This window comes from Podarcis melisellensis, assembly GCF_964234715.1.
Source record: "Podarcis melisellensis genome assembly, chromosome: W".
In the NCBI taxonomy this organism is placed as follows: domain Eukaryota; kingdom Metazoa; phylum Chordata; class Lepidosauria; order Squamata; family Lacertidae; genus Podarcis; species Podarcis melisellensis.
In genome coordinates, this window is record NC_138535.1 from 3,796,818 (window position 1) to 3,810,524 (window position 13,707).

The 13,707-nt window shown below is 42.7% G+C and overlaps 1 protein-coding gene across 2 annotated transcripts in view; it reads left to right on the top strand.

Annotated features, from left to right (window-relative positions):
- LOC309361309 (putative helicase senataxin) overlaps positions 1–13,707 on the top strand; it is a 267,706-nt gene that overhangs the window by 86,543 nt on the left and 167,456 nt on the right. For both annotated transcript variants that reach the window (XM_081896197.1, XM_081896196.1), the window contains exon 5: positions 13,054–13,273. In XM_081896197.1, coding sequence (XP_081752323.1) covers positions 13,054–13,273 — 220 coding nt within the window. The remainder of the gene's footprint in view (positions 1–13,053; positions 13,274–13,707) is intronic.

Here is a 13,707-nt window from a genome sequence, read left to right on the forward strand (position 1 = left end):
CAGGTTACACATTCCAGGTCAAGTCCTCCATACTGTAGTAGATAGATGGGCCTGTTAGAACACGCTTCCTGCAAAAGGAAAAGCCTTCTGTGACTCATATCTAAATTGCTTTGCCCTTTTCTCTGCTCTACCCTCTCAAGCTCTGAAGGAGAGAGGGAAAGGGGCTGGAACAGAACTGTCTTGCAGAGCAGGAGATGTAGCCCTGTCAGAGTCTGTGCCCACACTGAGCCAATGTCAGGAACTGGCTAGATAAGTAGTGGTGGCAGCCAGTTAACCAGGAGGGACCAGGGAGTGACACTGGGGAAGAAGAGGATTTTGAGCCTGGTTCAGACTGGTGGGACATGGAAGAGCAATCCACGGAGGGAACTAGCAAGGAAGCATCAGAGCTGGAGAGTTTTGGGGAGGGGGGTCCTCTGATTTCCAGCAACAGACGGCGGCCAACGCCTTCGCCAAAGACAATTTGGCTGCGCCGAGGGAGTGAAGCACCAGGATAGAGCTTTTTTCAGAGAAGGATGGCCAAGTTCTACGTCAGTGCCACGACAGCTCGCTGGCGGGCCGCTTCGGACAGCATAAAACCTTGTATCACTTGATGCGGCAGGTTTTGGTTTTTTAAAAATCATTTTTATTGGTTTTCCAATAAAAACAGCCAATCAACATATCCGGATCATAATCCAATTAAAAATAATAAACTAGAATTTTTAAAAATTATTAATTTTCCCGGGCTCTCCATAGTCTGGACATTTGAAGCATATCTCCAAATCTTTGTTCCTGCTTCTTCTCATTGTTTTCATATTTTCTGCCTTCCGATCTTAACGCTTTAAAGTTCTCTGTCCCTGGCTCTGCGATTCTCAGTCATGTCAGAAATCATATATCCTTTCATCTGTCAGATACAGCTTTATTTGTGTATATATATATATATTTTCCCCCTTCATGGATCACTGCCTTGCCGTGGTGAAGGGGCTTGAATAACTCAGAGAAGCTATGAGCTATGCTGTGCAAGGCCACCCAAGATGGACAGGTCATAGTGGAGAGGTTTGACCAAACGTGATCCACCTGGAGCAGGAACTGGCAAGCTACTCCAGTATCCCTGCCAAGAAAACTTCATGGACAAAGACAACAGGCATATAAAAGTTATGATGCTGGAAGATGAGCCCCTCAGGTCGGAAGGCGTCCAACATGCTACTGAGGAAGAGCGGAAGACAAGTAGATTCAGAGCTGATGAAGCGGCTGGGCCAAAGCCGAAAGGACGCTCAGTTGCGGATATGTCTGGAAGTGAAAGGAAAGTCCAATGCTTTCTTTTCCAAAGAAAAATATTGCATAGGAACCTGGAACGTAAGAACCATGAACCTGGGTAAGTTGGATATGGTAAAAAATGAGATGGCAAGAATAAATATTGACATCCTGGGCATCAGTGAACTAAAAGGGATGGGAATGGGTGAATTCAGTTCGGATGACCATCATATCTACTACTGTGGGCAAGAATCCCATAAAAGAAATGGAGTGGCCCTCATAGTCAACAAAAGAGTGGCAAAAGCTGTACTGGGATGCAATTTCAAAAATGATAGAATGATCTCGATACGAATCCAAGGCAGACCTTTTAACATCACAGTAATCCAAGTTTATGCACCAAAAACTGGTGCTGAAAAAACTGAAATTGAGCAATTCTATGAAGACTTACAAGACCTTATAGAAGTGACACCAAAGAAGGATGTTCTTCTCATTATAGGGGATTGGAATGCTAAAGTAGGGAATCAAGAGATAAAAGGAACAACTGGCAAGTTTGGCCTTGGAGATCAAAACGAAGCAGGGCAAAGGCTAATAGAGTTCTGCCAAGAGAACAAGCTGGTCATCACAAACACTCTTTTCCAACAACACAAGAGACGACTCTACACGTGGACATCACCAGATGGGCAGCATCGAAATCAGATTGATTATATTTTCTGCAGCCAAAGATGAAGAAGCTCTATACAGTCAGCAAAAACAAGACCTGGAGCTGACTGTGGCTCAGATCATCAGCTTCTTACAGCAAAATTCAAGCTTAAACTGAAGAAAGTAGGAAAAACCACTGGGCCGGTAAGATACAATCTAAGTCAAATCCCTTATGAATACACAGTGGAAGTGAGGAACAGGTTTAAGGATTTAGATTTGGTGGACAGAGTGCCTGAAGAACTATGGATGGAGGCTCGTAACATTATACAGGAGGCAGCAACTAAAACCATCCCAATGAAAAGGAAATGCAAGAAAGCAAAGTGGCTGTCCAACGAGCCTTACAAATAGCGGGGGAGAGAAGGCCAGCAAAATGCGAGGGAGATAGTGAAAGATACAGGAAATTGAATGCAGATTTCCAAAAAATAGCAAGGAGAGACAAGAAGGCCTTCTTAAACGAGCAATGCAAAGAAATAGAGGAAAACAACAGAATGGTTCAATTTTCTTGAACCAGAGATCTGTTCAAGAAAATTGGAGATATGAAAGGAACATTTCGTACAAAGATTACCATAATAAAAGACAAAAGTGGAAAGGACCTAAGAGAAGCAGAAGACATCAAGAAGAGGTGTCAAGAATACACAGAGGAATTATACCAGAAAGATTTGGATGTCTCGTACACCCCAGGTAGTGTGGTTGCTGACCTTGAGCCAGACATCCTGGAGAGTGGAGTCAAATGGGCCTTAGAAAGCACTGCTAATAACAATTCCAGTGGAAGTGATGATATTCCAGCTGAACTATTTAAATTTTTTTTTTTTTTAATATAATTTTTATTAAGTTTATAATATACAAAATCCAACTTCCAAATACATATTTCCATAGATCTAATAGACTCCCCCCATCTTCCGAGCACTGCATTCTCTATCGATTCAAAACCTCAGCAATTTGTTAACTTATTTTAAACATAATAATATGTCTTCCATTTTATCGTGATATCTGGTCTCTAAACATTACAGTCCAAATCCATTAATTTTTAGTTTCAACACAATAAAATTATTTCATTACACCACTTCTGTCTTGTTATACCTTATTTTCCAATTCAAAAATTTTCCGATGCTGAAGCTGTAATTTCCTAAAAAGGAGCATTTTTTAACATTCATACAACTTATAATGCTTTTTCAAATAATCCTTGAACTTTTCCCAAACTTCCTCCGTTTCTTCTTCTCCCGAGTCTCGAATTCTGCCAGTCATTTCAGCCAGTTCCATATAGTCCATCAGCTGCGTCTGCCATTCTTCCAATGTGGGTAGATTTTGTGTCTTCCAGTGCTTTGCCATCAAGATCCTTGCTGCTGTAGTAGCATACATAAAGAAAATTCTATCTTTCTTTGCCACCCTCTGGTCCACCATGCCCAGGAGGAAGGCCTCCGGTTTCTTGGATAAGGTAAATCTAAGCACCTTTTTTAATTCATTATGTATCATCTCCCAGAAGGCCTTCACCTTCGGGCAGGTCCACCAGAGGTGTAAGAATGTCCCTTCCTCCTCTTTACATTTCCAACATTTGTTGTCAGACAGGTGATATATCTTTGCAAGCTTGACTGGGGTCATGTACCACCGGTATATCATTTTCATAATATTTTCCTTCAGGGCACTACATGCCGTAAATTTCATTCCGGTGTTCCATAACCTTTCCCAGTCTTCGAACATAATGTTGTGCCCCAAATCCTGTGCCCACTTTATCATGGAGGATTTAACAATCTCATCCTGTGTATTCCATTTAAGCAGCAAGTTGTACATTCTCGAAATTAACTTAGATTTTGGCTCTAGCAACTCTGTCTCTAATTTCGATTTTTCCTCCTGGAAACCCACTTTTTTGTCCGCTTTAAAAACTTCCTGGATTTGGGCATAATGCAACCAATCTCGCACCTTGTTTTTTAACTTTTCCATACTCTGCAACCTCCAATTATCTCCAATTTTTTCAATTATTTCCCAATATTTAGGCCAGTGGGCCTCCATATTGAGTCTTTTACGTGCTTTGGCCTCCATCGGTGAGAGCCACCTCGGAGTTTTACTCTCCAATAAGTCTTTATATTTTGACCAGACCATAAAAATTGCCCTTCTGACAATATGGTTTTTGAACAATCTATGAACTTTAACCTTGTCGTACCACAAATATGCATGCCACCCAAAAGCATTATCAAATCCTTCCAGGTCGAGGACATCGGTGTTCTCCAATAAAATCCAATCCTTCAACCAGCAGAGGGCTGCAGATTCATAATATAACCTCAAGTCCGGCAGGGCAAACCCCCCTCTTTCTTTCGCATCAGTTAGTATTTTAAACTTTATTCGGGGCTTTTTGCCCTGCCAGACAAATTTAGAAATATCCCTCTGCCATCTTCCAAAACATTCCACCTTGTCCACGATCTGGAGGGCCTGAAACAAAAATAACATTTTCGGCAATACATTCATCTTTATAGCAGCTATTCTACCCAACAAGGAAAGTTTCAGTCTTGACCATGTTTCCAAGTCTCTTTTAATCTCTGACCAACCTTTCTCATAATTGTCCTTAAACAAATTCAAGTTTTTGGAGGTCAAGTACACCCCTAAGTACTTTACTTTTTTAACCACATTTAGTTCCGTTTCTTTTCTGAACTCCTCTATTTCAGTAGTTGTCAAATTTTTTGCTAGAACTTTAGTTTTTTGTTTATTCAGCTTAAATCCCGCCACCCGACCAAAGTCAGAAATTAATTCTAACGCTCTTTTAGTACTAGAGGCTGGCTCCTGTAATGTTAATACCAAGTCATCTGCGAATGCTTTCAGTTTATATTGTTTCTCTCCGACCACAATTCCCTGTGCCAACCGGTCATTTCTGATCGTGTTCAATAGCACCTCCAGGACTGAAATAAACAGCAGAGGAGATAGAGGGCACCCCTGTCGTGTCCCTTTTTCAATTTTGAACTCCTCTGTCACCACGTCGTTTACTATCAATTTAGCTTTTTGTTCTGAATAAATTGCTTCTATTCCATTTTCAAACCCCCGCCCTACTCCCATCCTTTCCAAATTTTTCTTCATAAACATCCAAGAAATGTTGTCAAAGGCTTTCTCCGCATCAATAAAAATCAACACCGCTCTTGTATTTGAGTTTGTCTGTAGGAATTCCAAAATGTCAATGATGTTTCTTGTGTTATCAAATAAATGCCTGCCAGGGAGAAAGCCTGCTTGGTCCTTATGAATCACTTCATTTAATACTTTCTTAAACCTGCTTGCCAAAATGTCTGCAAAAATTTTATAATCCACATTTAGGAGTGAAATAGGACGGTAGTTTTTAAGTTGGGTTTTTTCAGTTTCTAATTTTGGTATCAACGTGATGAAAGCTTCTTTCCACGTTTCCGGTGCCTTCTTCCCCTCCATAATCTGGTTACTAACTTCCAACAGTGGTTGTATCAACGAATCCTTCAGTACCTTATAGTATTTGGAAGTAAGTCCATCTGGTCCTGGAGACTTGCCCAGTTGGAGGTTCTGGATGGCGCATTCAATTTCTTGGAACGTAATATTACAGTTCAAGGTTGCTCTCATTTCCTGAGGTATTTTTTGTAATCCATTAGTTATGAAAAATTGGTCCACCTCCGAATCTTTTTGTGGCCTTTGTGAATAAAGTTCTTTGAAGTATCTCTGGAAACACTTTCTAATTTCCTCGGGTTTCTGAACCATTCTCCCTTCGATCTCTAGATTTGTAACTGTATTAAGCTTTTGTCTCTTTTTCAACTGCCAAGCCAGCAGCTTCCCACACTTGTTAGCAGATTCAAAGGATCTTTGTTTCATTTGTTTAATTTTCCATTCCACCTCCTGATTTATCAGTTTCGGATATTGTGCCTGGAAAAACTTCACTTCTCTCAATACTTCCTTTGATTTAGGCCTGGATCTCAATTTTTTCTCTCCTTCTCTTATTTTCTCCAAAATCTTCTCCTTCTTTTCATTCCAGAGCCTTTTTTTGATCGTATTCTGCTGTATTAGAAACCCTCTCATAACTGCTTTACTTGCGTCCCAGATTGTTCTTTTTTCCACATTTGTCTTTAGATTTATTTCAAAATAATCCTTTAAAGCTTTTTGGGCCTTCCTAACAATCTCCTGATCTCTTAACAAAGCGTCATTCATTTTCCATCTGAAAGATCCGGTTGTGTTTAATCTCAGTTCCATTCTCAAAGCATTGTGGTCGGAGCAGGTTTTTAGGCAGATTTCCACTTTTCTAGTCTTAGGTGCCAGTCCTCTAGTTATCCATATTTGGTCGATTCGCGTCCATGTCATATGGGCCTCAGAAAAGAACGTTCCTTCTTTCCCTAGAGGGTTCTTGATCCTCCATATATCAGTCAAGTCCAAATTGTCAGTCATTTCGAAAAAAGTTTTTGGTAGTCTGCCGTCTTTCGTTATGTTAGCACTTTGCGACTTATCCATATTCACTGAGACGACTCCGTTCATATCTCCCAACATGATAATGTTGTTGTAATCCAAATAGTCCAGCATAGTCTCATGCAGCCTCTTGAAAAATTCCGATTTCCCTTCATTTGGGGCGTATATTCCTAAAATTAAAAACTTTTCTCCTTGTGTCTGAATTTCAACCGCCAAAATTCTGCCCTGTTCATCTTTAAATACAAATTTTGGTGACAAGTTCTCCTTTGCATATATCACCACTCCTCTTTTCTTGACTTTGTCCGATGAAATAAATTCTTGGCCTAACCTTTTATTAATTAACACTTTTCTGTGGAGTCTTGTCACATGTGTTTCTTGCAAGCAGATAATGTCCAATTGTTCTTTTTTCAAAATATGAAATACTTTTCTCCTTTTTTCTGGAGAGTTCCCGCCATTTATGTTCCAACTAAGAAGCTGTAGAGACATCCTGGTCTAGTACTTAAATATCACAGTTGGGTATCTATGTTATCCTCCGTTCCCGAAGGATATGGTGCCGGTCCGCCTCCAGATGGTCCTGGTGGTAATCCCGGTGGTGGAGGCCAAGAATCTACGGCTCTCTTTTGGAGGTCCTCCTCGTTGTCGTGCAGGAACTTCTGCTGGTCCTCTAATGTTTTAATTCTTACCTTCTTTCCTTTATAGGTAAATGATAAACCTTGAGGGAATTCCCACCTGTAAGGAATTGCGTTGTACCTTAACAGTTTGGCCAAGTCTGTATATGAGGCTCTAAGGTCCAACAGATATTTAGGAATGTCTCTATAAATTTCTGCTCTTTTGCCTTCAACTTCCAGAGATTTTTTAAAATGTTGGCCTAATATCTTGTCTCTTTCCTCTCTTGTTCTCAAGCAAACCAAACAGTCTCTGGACTTGTCTTTCTTAGCCGATCTTCCCAATCTGAAGGCCGTCACAATTTTAAAGTCTTTGTCTTCCTCAACCCCCCAAAATTTAGAAAATAACTGCGTCAAAAATTCCTCTAGGTTGCCCTGTTCCAGTTCTGGGACGGCCCTCAGCCTAAGATTACATTCCTTACTTTTCAATTCCACCATTGACAGGTAGGCTTGCTGTTCTCCTACCTGTCTTTTCAGAGGTCTTACTTCCCCTTTGATCTCCTCAACCTTTTTGCACGCTTGCTCAGCTTTTTGGTTGGCTTCCGCAGCTAGTTTATAGTTCTCTACCGTAGCTCCTTGCAATTTCTCAATGGCCTGGGTGTGCTGGGAAACCTGATCTGATAACTTACTGATAGTAGATGTAGCTCTGTCAATTTTAGATGACTGATCATCCACCTTTTTATTCAGAAGTGCCAATTGTTCCAAAATTTGTTTCAAGACTGGATCAGTTCCTCCAGTTGCCATATCTTCTGTGGCAAGCGTTTCAACTTCTTCCTCCTGCGCCGTCAGCACAGTTGGTACAGAGGATCTACGTTGATGGATTAACGTTGTTTGAACAAGCTGCCCAGCTCTCTTATCTTTTTCTTTAGTTTCCTTAGCTTTAGCTGCTCTTGTTTTCCCTGAGCCACTCATTCCCCAGCTGCCTCTGTTCAAGGTCAAATAGTCTTTCAATCCATGAGAATGGCAAGTCCAGAATGTAAACAATTAAACCACAAAAAATCTCAATATGGTACAGTTCCCAGACCTCTATACCTCCGCAAATCCACTAGGGGGGGTGTTTCATAGGAAGGAAAGTTTCTTTTCCACCATCAAAGTTCCTATTTCAACTTTTATAATCCCCAAGTTCAAAAAGGAGGCTTCCAGATAAATCTGTTTCAAAGTAGTGCCACAAGGTGACAGAAAGGTTCCAGTATCAGTATTAAAGCGATAATGTATCCATCAATGCGACAATTTGTACTTCAGAGAAAGTTTCAACAGCCTGACAGTTCTCCTTTGCAACACTGGCAGCCCGACAGCTCGGTTATCCCCTTTAACTCCACGTCACTCCACAGTAGGAGGAAGGTTCCGTAGCAAAATAAACCAAAAGATTTAATCCTTCAATCCTTTTACTTTCTAAAAACACAGTCTATTGATGCCCCTTCGTGCTACTTTCAGAGTCTCTTTTTAAGCGCTTCAGCCCACACCGAATTCTTTGCTTTGCTCTGATTAGCAGGATCGGGAGACGGACTTCCTGTTACTCGCCTCCCGTTTTCAGCCGAATTAAATGAATTTAAGTCAATCTTTAAGTCAATCTTTAGTACTCCTTACTCACGGGTAAATTGCAGCCAATTCCGATGTTTTTCAAGAAGAAAGGTCGACGCTCATCAGCAGCAGCAGCGCGGCTTCACTTCCGCGAAAAGAGCGATGAACTCACAGCGCCGCTCCCCCTTTCACGCTCCGGAGCCTCTTACGAGGTCCCTTCTCCGTTTCTGGGGGGGCTTCTGGCACCCGCCGAGTCCCACGGCCGCAGGCTCGCTCTGCCTGTGGTTTGTCTTAATGGGTCTCCGCTTTGCCGCAGCGGACGACCCTTTTTCGCGGAGCCCCTCTTCACAGTGTAAAGAGGACCGCCATTGCCGTTTTGCGCCACCTCCGGAAGTCTGAACTATTTAAAATTTTAAACGATGATGCTGTTAAGGTGCTACACTCAATATGCCAGCAAATTTGGAAAACTCATCAGTGACCAGAGGATTGGAGACGATCAGTCTACATCCCAATCCCAAAGAAGGGCAGTGCCAAAGAATGCTCCAACTACCGCACAATTGCACTCAGCAAGGTTATGCTTAAAATTACACTAGCAAGGTTATGCTTAAAATTCTACAAGGCAGGCTTAAGCAGTATGTGGATCGAGAACTCCCAGAAGTGCAAGCTGGATTTCGAAGGGGCAGAGGAACTAGAGACCAAATTGCAAACATGCGCTGGATTATGGAGAAAGCTAGAGAGTTCCAGAAAGACATCTACTTCTGCTTCATTGACTATGCAAAAGCCTTTGACTGTGTCGACCACAGCAAACTATGGCAAGTTCTTAAAGAAATGGGAGTGCCTGATCACCTCATCTGTCTCCTGAGAAATCTCTATGTGGGACAAGAAACTACAGTTAGAACTGGATATGGAACAACTGATTGGTTCAAAATTGGGAAAGGAGTACAACAAGGCTGTATATTGTCTCCCTGGGCCACTGGTCCCATCACCTCCTGGCAAATAGAAGGGGAAGAAATGGAGGCAGTGAGAATTTTTACTTTCTTGGGCTCCATGATCACTGCAGATGGTGACAGCAGTCACGAAATTAAAAGACGCCTGCTCCTTGGGAGAAAGGCGATGGCAAACCTAGACAGCATATTGAAAAGCAGAGACATTACCTTGCCAACAAAGGTCCGTATAGATAAAGCCATGGTTTTCCCAGTAGTGATGTATGGAAGTGAGAGCTGGACCATAAAGAAGGCTGATCGCCGAAGAATTGATGCTTTTGAATTATGGTGTTGGAGGAGACTCTTGAGAGTCCCATGGACTGCAAGAAGATAAAACGCATCCATTCTTAAGGAAATTAGCCCTGAGTGCTCACTGGAAGGACAGATTGTGAAGCTGAGGCTCCAATACTTTGGCCACCTCATGAGAAGAGAAGACTCCCTGGAAAAGACCCTGATGTTGGGAAAGATGGAGGGCACAAGGAGAAGGGGACGACAGAGGATGAGATGGTTGGACAGTGTTCTTGAAGTGACAAACATGAGTCTGACCAAGCTGCGGGAGGCAGTGGAAGACAGGAGTGCCTGGCGTGCTCTGGTCCGTGGGGTCACGAAGAGTTGGACACGACTAAACGACTAAACAACAACAACATATATTTTTTCAACTGTCTATTTGCTAGCATAGCTTTCCCTGACTCCATTCCAATCTTCCAATCCGGGCTGTTGTCCAAGCTTTTCGTTTGAGATTTAATAAGATAGTAGTTTCCACATTGTTATGTTATTACTGTAAATTGTTAAGCATACTGTTTGCAATAATGCAATGTAAATGAGCTGTGTTCCACAGATATAAGTCATTTGGCGATTGATCAGCCTCTCAGAGACCACACAATCCCCCTCTCCGGGCCCTAGAAGGGGGGCTGCTAGACATCCATCAGCCTTCTCTCTCGCTCATAATGAAAAACTTCTGCAAACAGCTGCACTATATGTCTTCCCAAATTGTTATCTCCAGTCATTACAAAGTCAGCCAGCAAATATCTCCCGCTTCTCTCAAAAAGGGGGGACTTCTCATTTTTCCGTTCTGCGTCATATTAACAAGCGCTGTCTTGTTTCTTCTTTCATCTTTATCAAGTCTTTCAAGTCTAAGTAAAGCTGTGCAATTGAATACTTAATTATAAATAGAAGTCCATCTGTATTCTTTTTTTTAAAAAAAGTTTCTTAATGAGGCTTGGCATTGAAAACCAACTGTAGATGTTAAGAAGAGAAAAAAGACACACCAAACACCTCGGTAATCCACACGCCATGATGAAAATCTCTTTGAAGAATCTCTTAAACACCAGGAACTGTACAGTTCTGCAGATTTTTCTTTAGTCTTCTTCGGTCCAGGCTATGTCTGTTTATTGTCCAATTCCAATCATTTTATCGAACAGATATTTCCGGCTATGAGAATGACATCGGAGAGTGCCAGCCGTGTCGTGCTCTGGGACCCAGTGTCCTGCCGCTTGCACCTTGATGCAAGCTGACAATCTCAGATGCGGCAGTTTTGGTGGCCGTGGGTGCCTGAGGACGTCAAGGAGTAGGTTCACGCCTGCAAAACCTGTCAGTGTGCCAAGTGGCCACAAGAAGCCCTGATGGGGCTACTGCAACCCCTGCCTACATCGCAGGGGCCCTGGGAGACCATAGCCATGGACTTCATTACTGAACTGCCGTCCTTGTGACAGCAGACTGTGATCTGGGTGGTGGTGGACCTGTTTACCAAGATGGCACATTTTGTATCTTGCAAGGGGCTTCCAACAGCCTAAGAGACAGCCCAGTTCTTCGTAGATCATGTCTTCAAGCTGCACAGTCTGCCACAGCGAATTGTGTCTGAAAGAGGAACCCAATTCACCTCCCAGTTCTGTAAGAAGGTCATGCAACTTCTGGACATGGAACTGTGCCTCTCTTCAGCTCATCATCCGGAGACCAACAGAGAGGCAGAGAGAACCAACAATACACTGCAGCAGTACCTGTGTTGTTACGTCAGTTACCAGCAGGATGACTGGGTGGCCTTGCTCCTCTTGGCTGAGTTTGCGTATAAAGAAGTCTGACCCATCTTCTTTAACTTTCCATATGCTGGTGGAATCCCACCACTCCAAATGGTTGGCTTGCATTGAAAGCAGAATCAGAACATGTGGCCTATCACTCGAGTCACTGCTTATGCTCCCATAATTGGATTCCAGACAATTGCATTCCAGACAATCAAGTGCAGAATCCTAGAGATTGAATTCCAAGCCCTTAGCAGTACAGCCAATAAAACCTGTTCCCCGTTGGGGTTGGGAATTCTACCCTCATTTGGCCAGGGCCCTCCATATTTACATTACCTTTATGCTCCCCACCTAAGCAGAGCTATTTCCCTCTCAAGATTTCACATCTTGCCATCTAGTAAGATGTTAGATTCTTGAAAATCCCTTATTCTGAAAGGTACTGCCCTTGTGGCACAAAACAGGCTGTATCTATCACATACATTTTATTTCATTGCCCAGTTTATGCAAAATAAATGATTAGTATTTGGCCCCCTTATTGAAGGAGGGGGTCTTCCAGGGTGACCTATCTGTTGAATAACTGTAGGAATGACTTGGAGAATGCGGCAAGATTTTGGAGTGACGCCATGAAATTACGTCACCATAGGTCCTAAGAGCCACCTTTGTATCTCACAACGTCTGGACAGTTTTATCCTAAAGTGCCTCCTACTATGTTTTGTTACCTGTGTTGTTTTCCAATCCATGTATACGACATACTCTTACTATGCCAATAAAGGAGATTGATTGAGAACTAACTTATACTTAAGAGTACACCCACTGAAGTTAACAAACCTAAGTTGATCGTGCCTGTCAGGGGACTGCCATCAAAAGGGGGGAGGGAGGCAGGAACGATAGGGAAACAGACATGCAGCTTCCGTCGCCTAGTTTTCGCAAGGGAATCAAACATAAGGAAAAGAGGAGGAGATTGGGGGTGTCCAGGTTCTTATGATGGGGGGGGCGGAAGAACCCACTCTTGGAATCTGCTACTGACTGAGGCAGACATGAACTTTGGACTTCTGCACTGTACATAGTTTGCACCAAATAAAACCTATAAAAAGGCAGGTCGGAGTCCTGGCTGTTTACTCGTGAGCAACCATACGCATCCTTGACAGCGCCCATCAATTTCAGTGGGCCTGCTCTGCATAGGACTGACACAGGATACAACCCAAAGTAACATCCAAACTGTTCTACGTTGTCATTAACACAGTTCTATTTTTAGTAATTCTGCCCAGAATCTTTTTTTTAAAAGGTTGTTGTTAAAAGGTGGTCTCTTGTCCCTCAGTGTCTAGGGTGGTTGGGAAGTGAGGAGGCTAGGAAGTTCACAACCTTCAAATAAGCATTTCTAGAAATAGATATCTAGGCTGTCTGGTTTGGAATTTGAACCTTTATCTTACGCTTTATAATAGTTGCTTTTCATGCCAACTTGCTTCCTGCCCCAATTTGCCTTAACAATTACTGTTGTGATTCCTTACTGTAGTAATTCCTAGTGTCCCTCCAAACCCACAGATTCGCCAGTGGGCCACCCTGAAAGCCAGGAGCCTGGGGAAGGTGGACAGGGACGACTATTACAACATCCAGGAAGTGTTGACGTGCTTGTTCAGAGTCATAGAGCTGGACCACTTTGAAAACTCTGATACTTATAACCTTGCAACAGTTGAGAAGGGGAATCTTATCTTGTTGCCTCGCCATCTGTATGATACCACCAGTTACAAAAACTACTGGCTAGGTGAGTAGAAGCAAGCTGAGATGTTAGGCATGAACCATTCTATAGAGAGTGGTAGCATTGTAGTACAGCAGAGATGGCTAAACCTTTTTGTCTTTTGGCGCATGGGCAACATTGGCTCATAACAAAACCTCTGAGGGCTTCATGCCAGCACTGTGTGTGCCCCCAAAATGGGCATGGGGTGAGCATGGGTACAACCACCCCACACTCAGTCTGTGTGTCTTCCCCTCCAGTGCATGCGTGCACGCACACACACACACACACACACACACACACGGAAAACTACCTTACACTGAATTTGACCATTGGTCCATATAGCTAAAAGCTTACTAACCTGTGGTCTTAGATGTTGCTGGAATATGTTTCTCATAATCTTGGACTATTAGCTTGCCAGTTGGGGCTGATGGGAATTGTAGTCTAATAGAATTTAGAGGGCT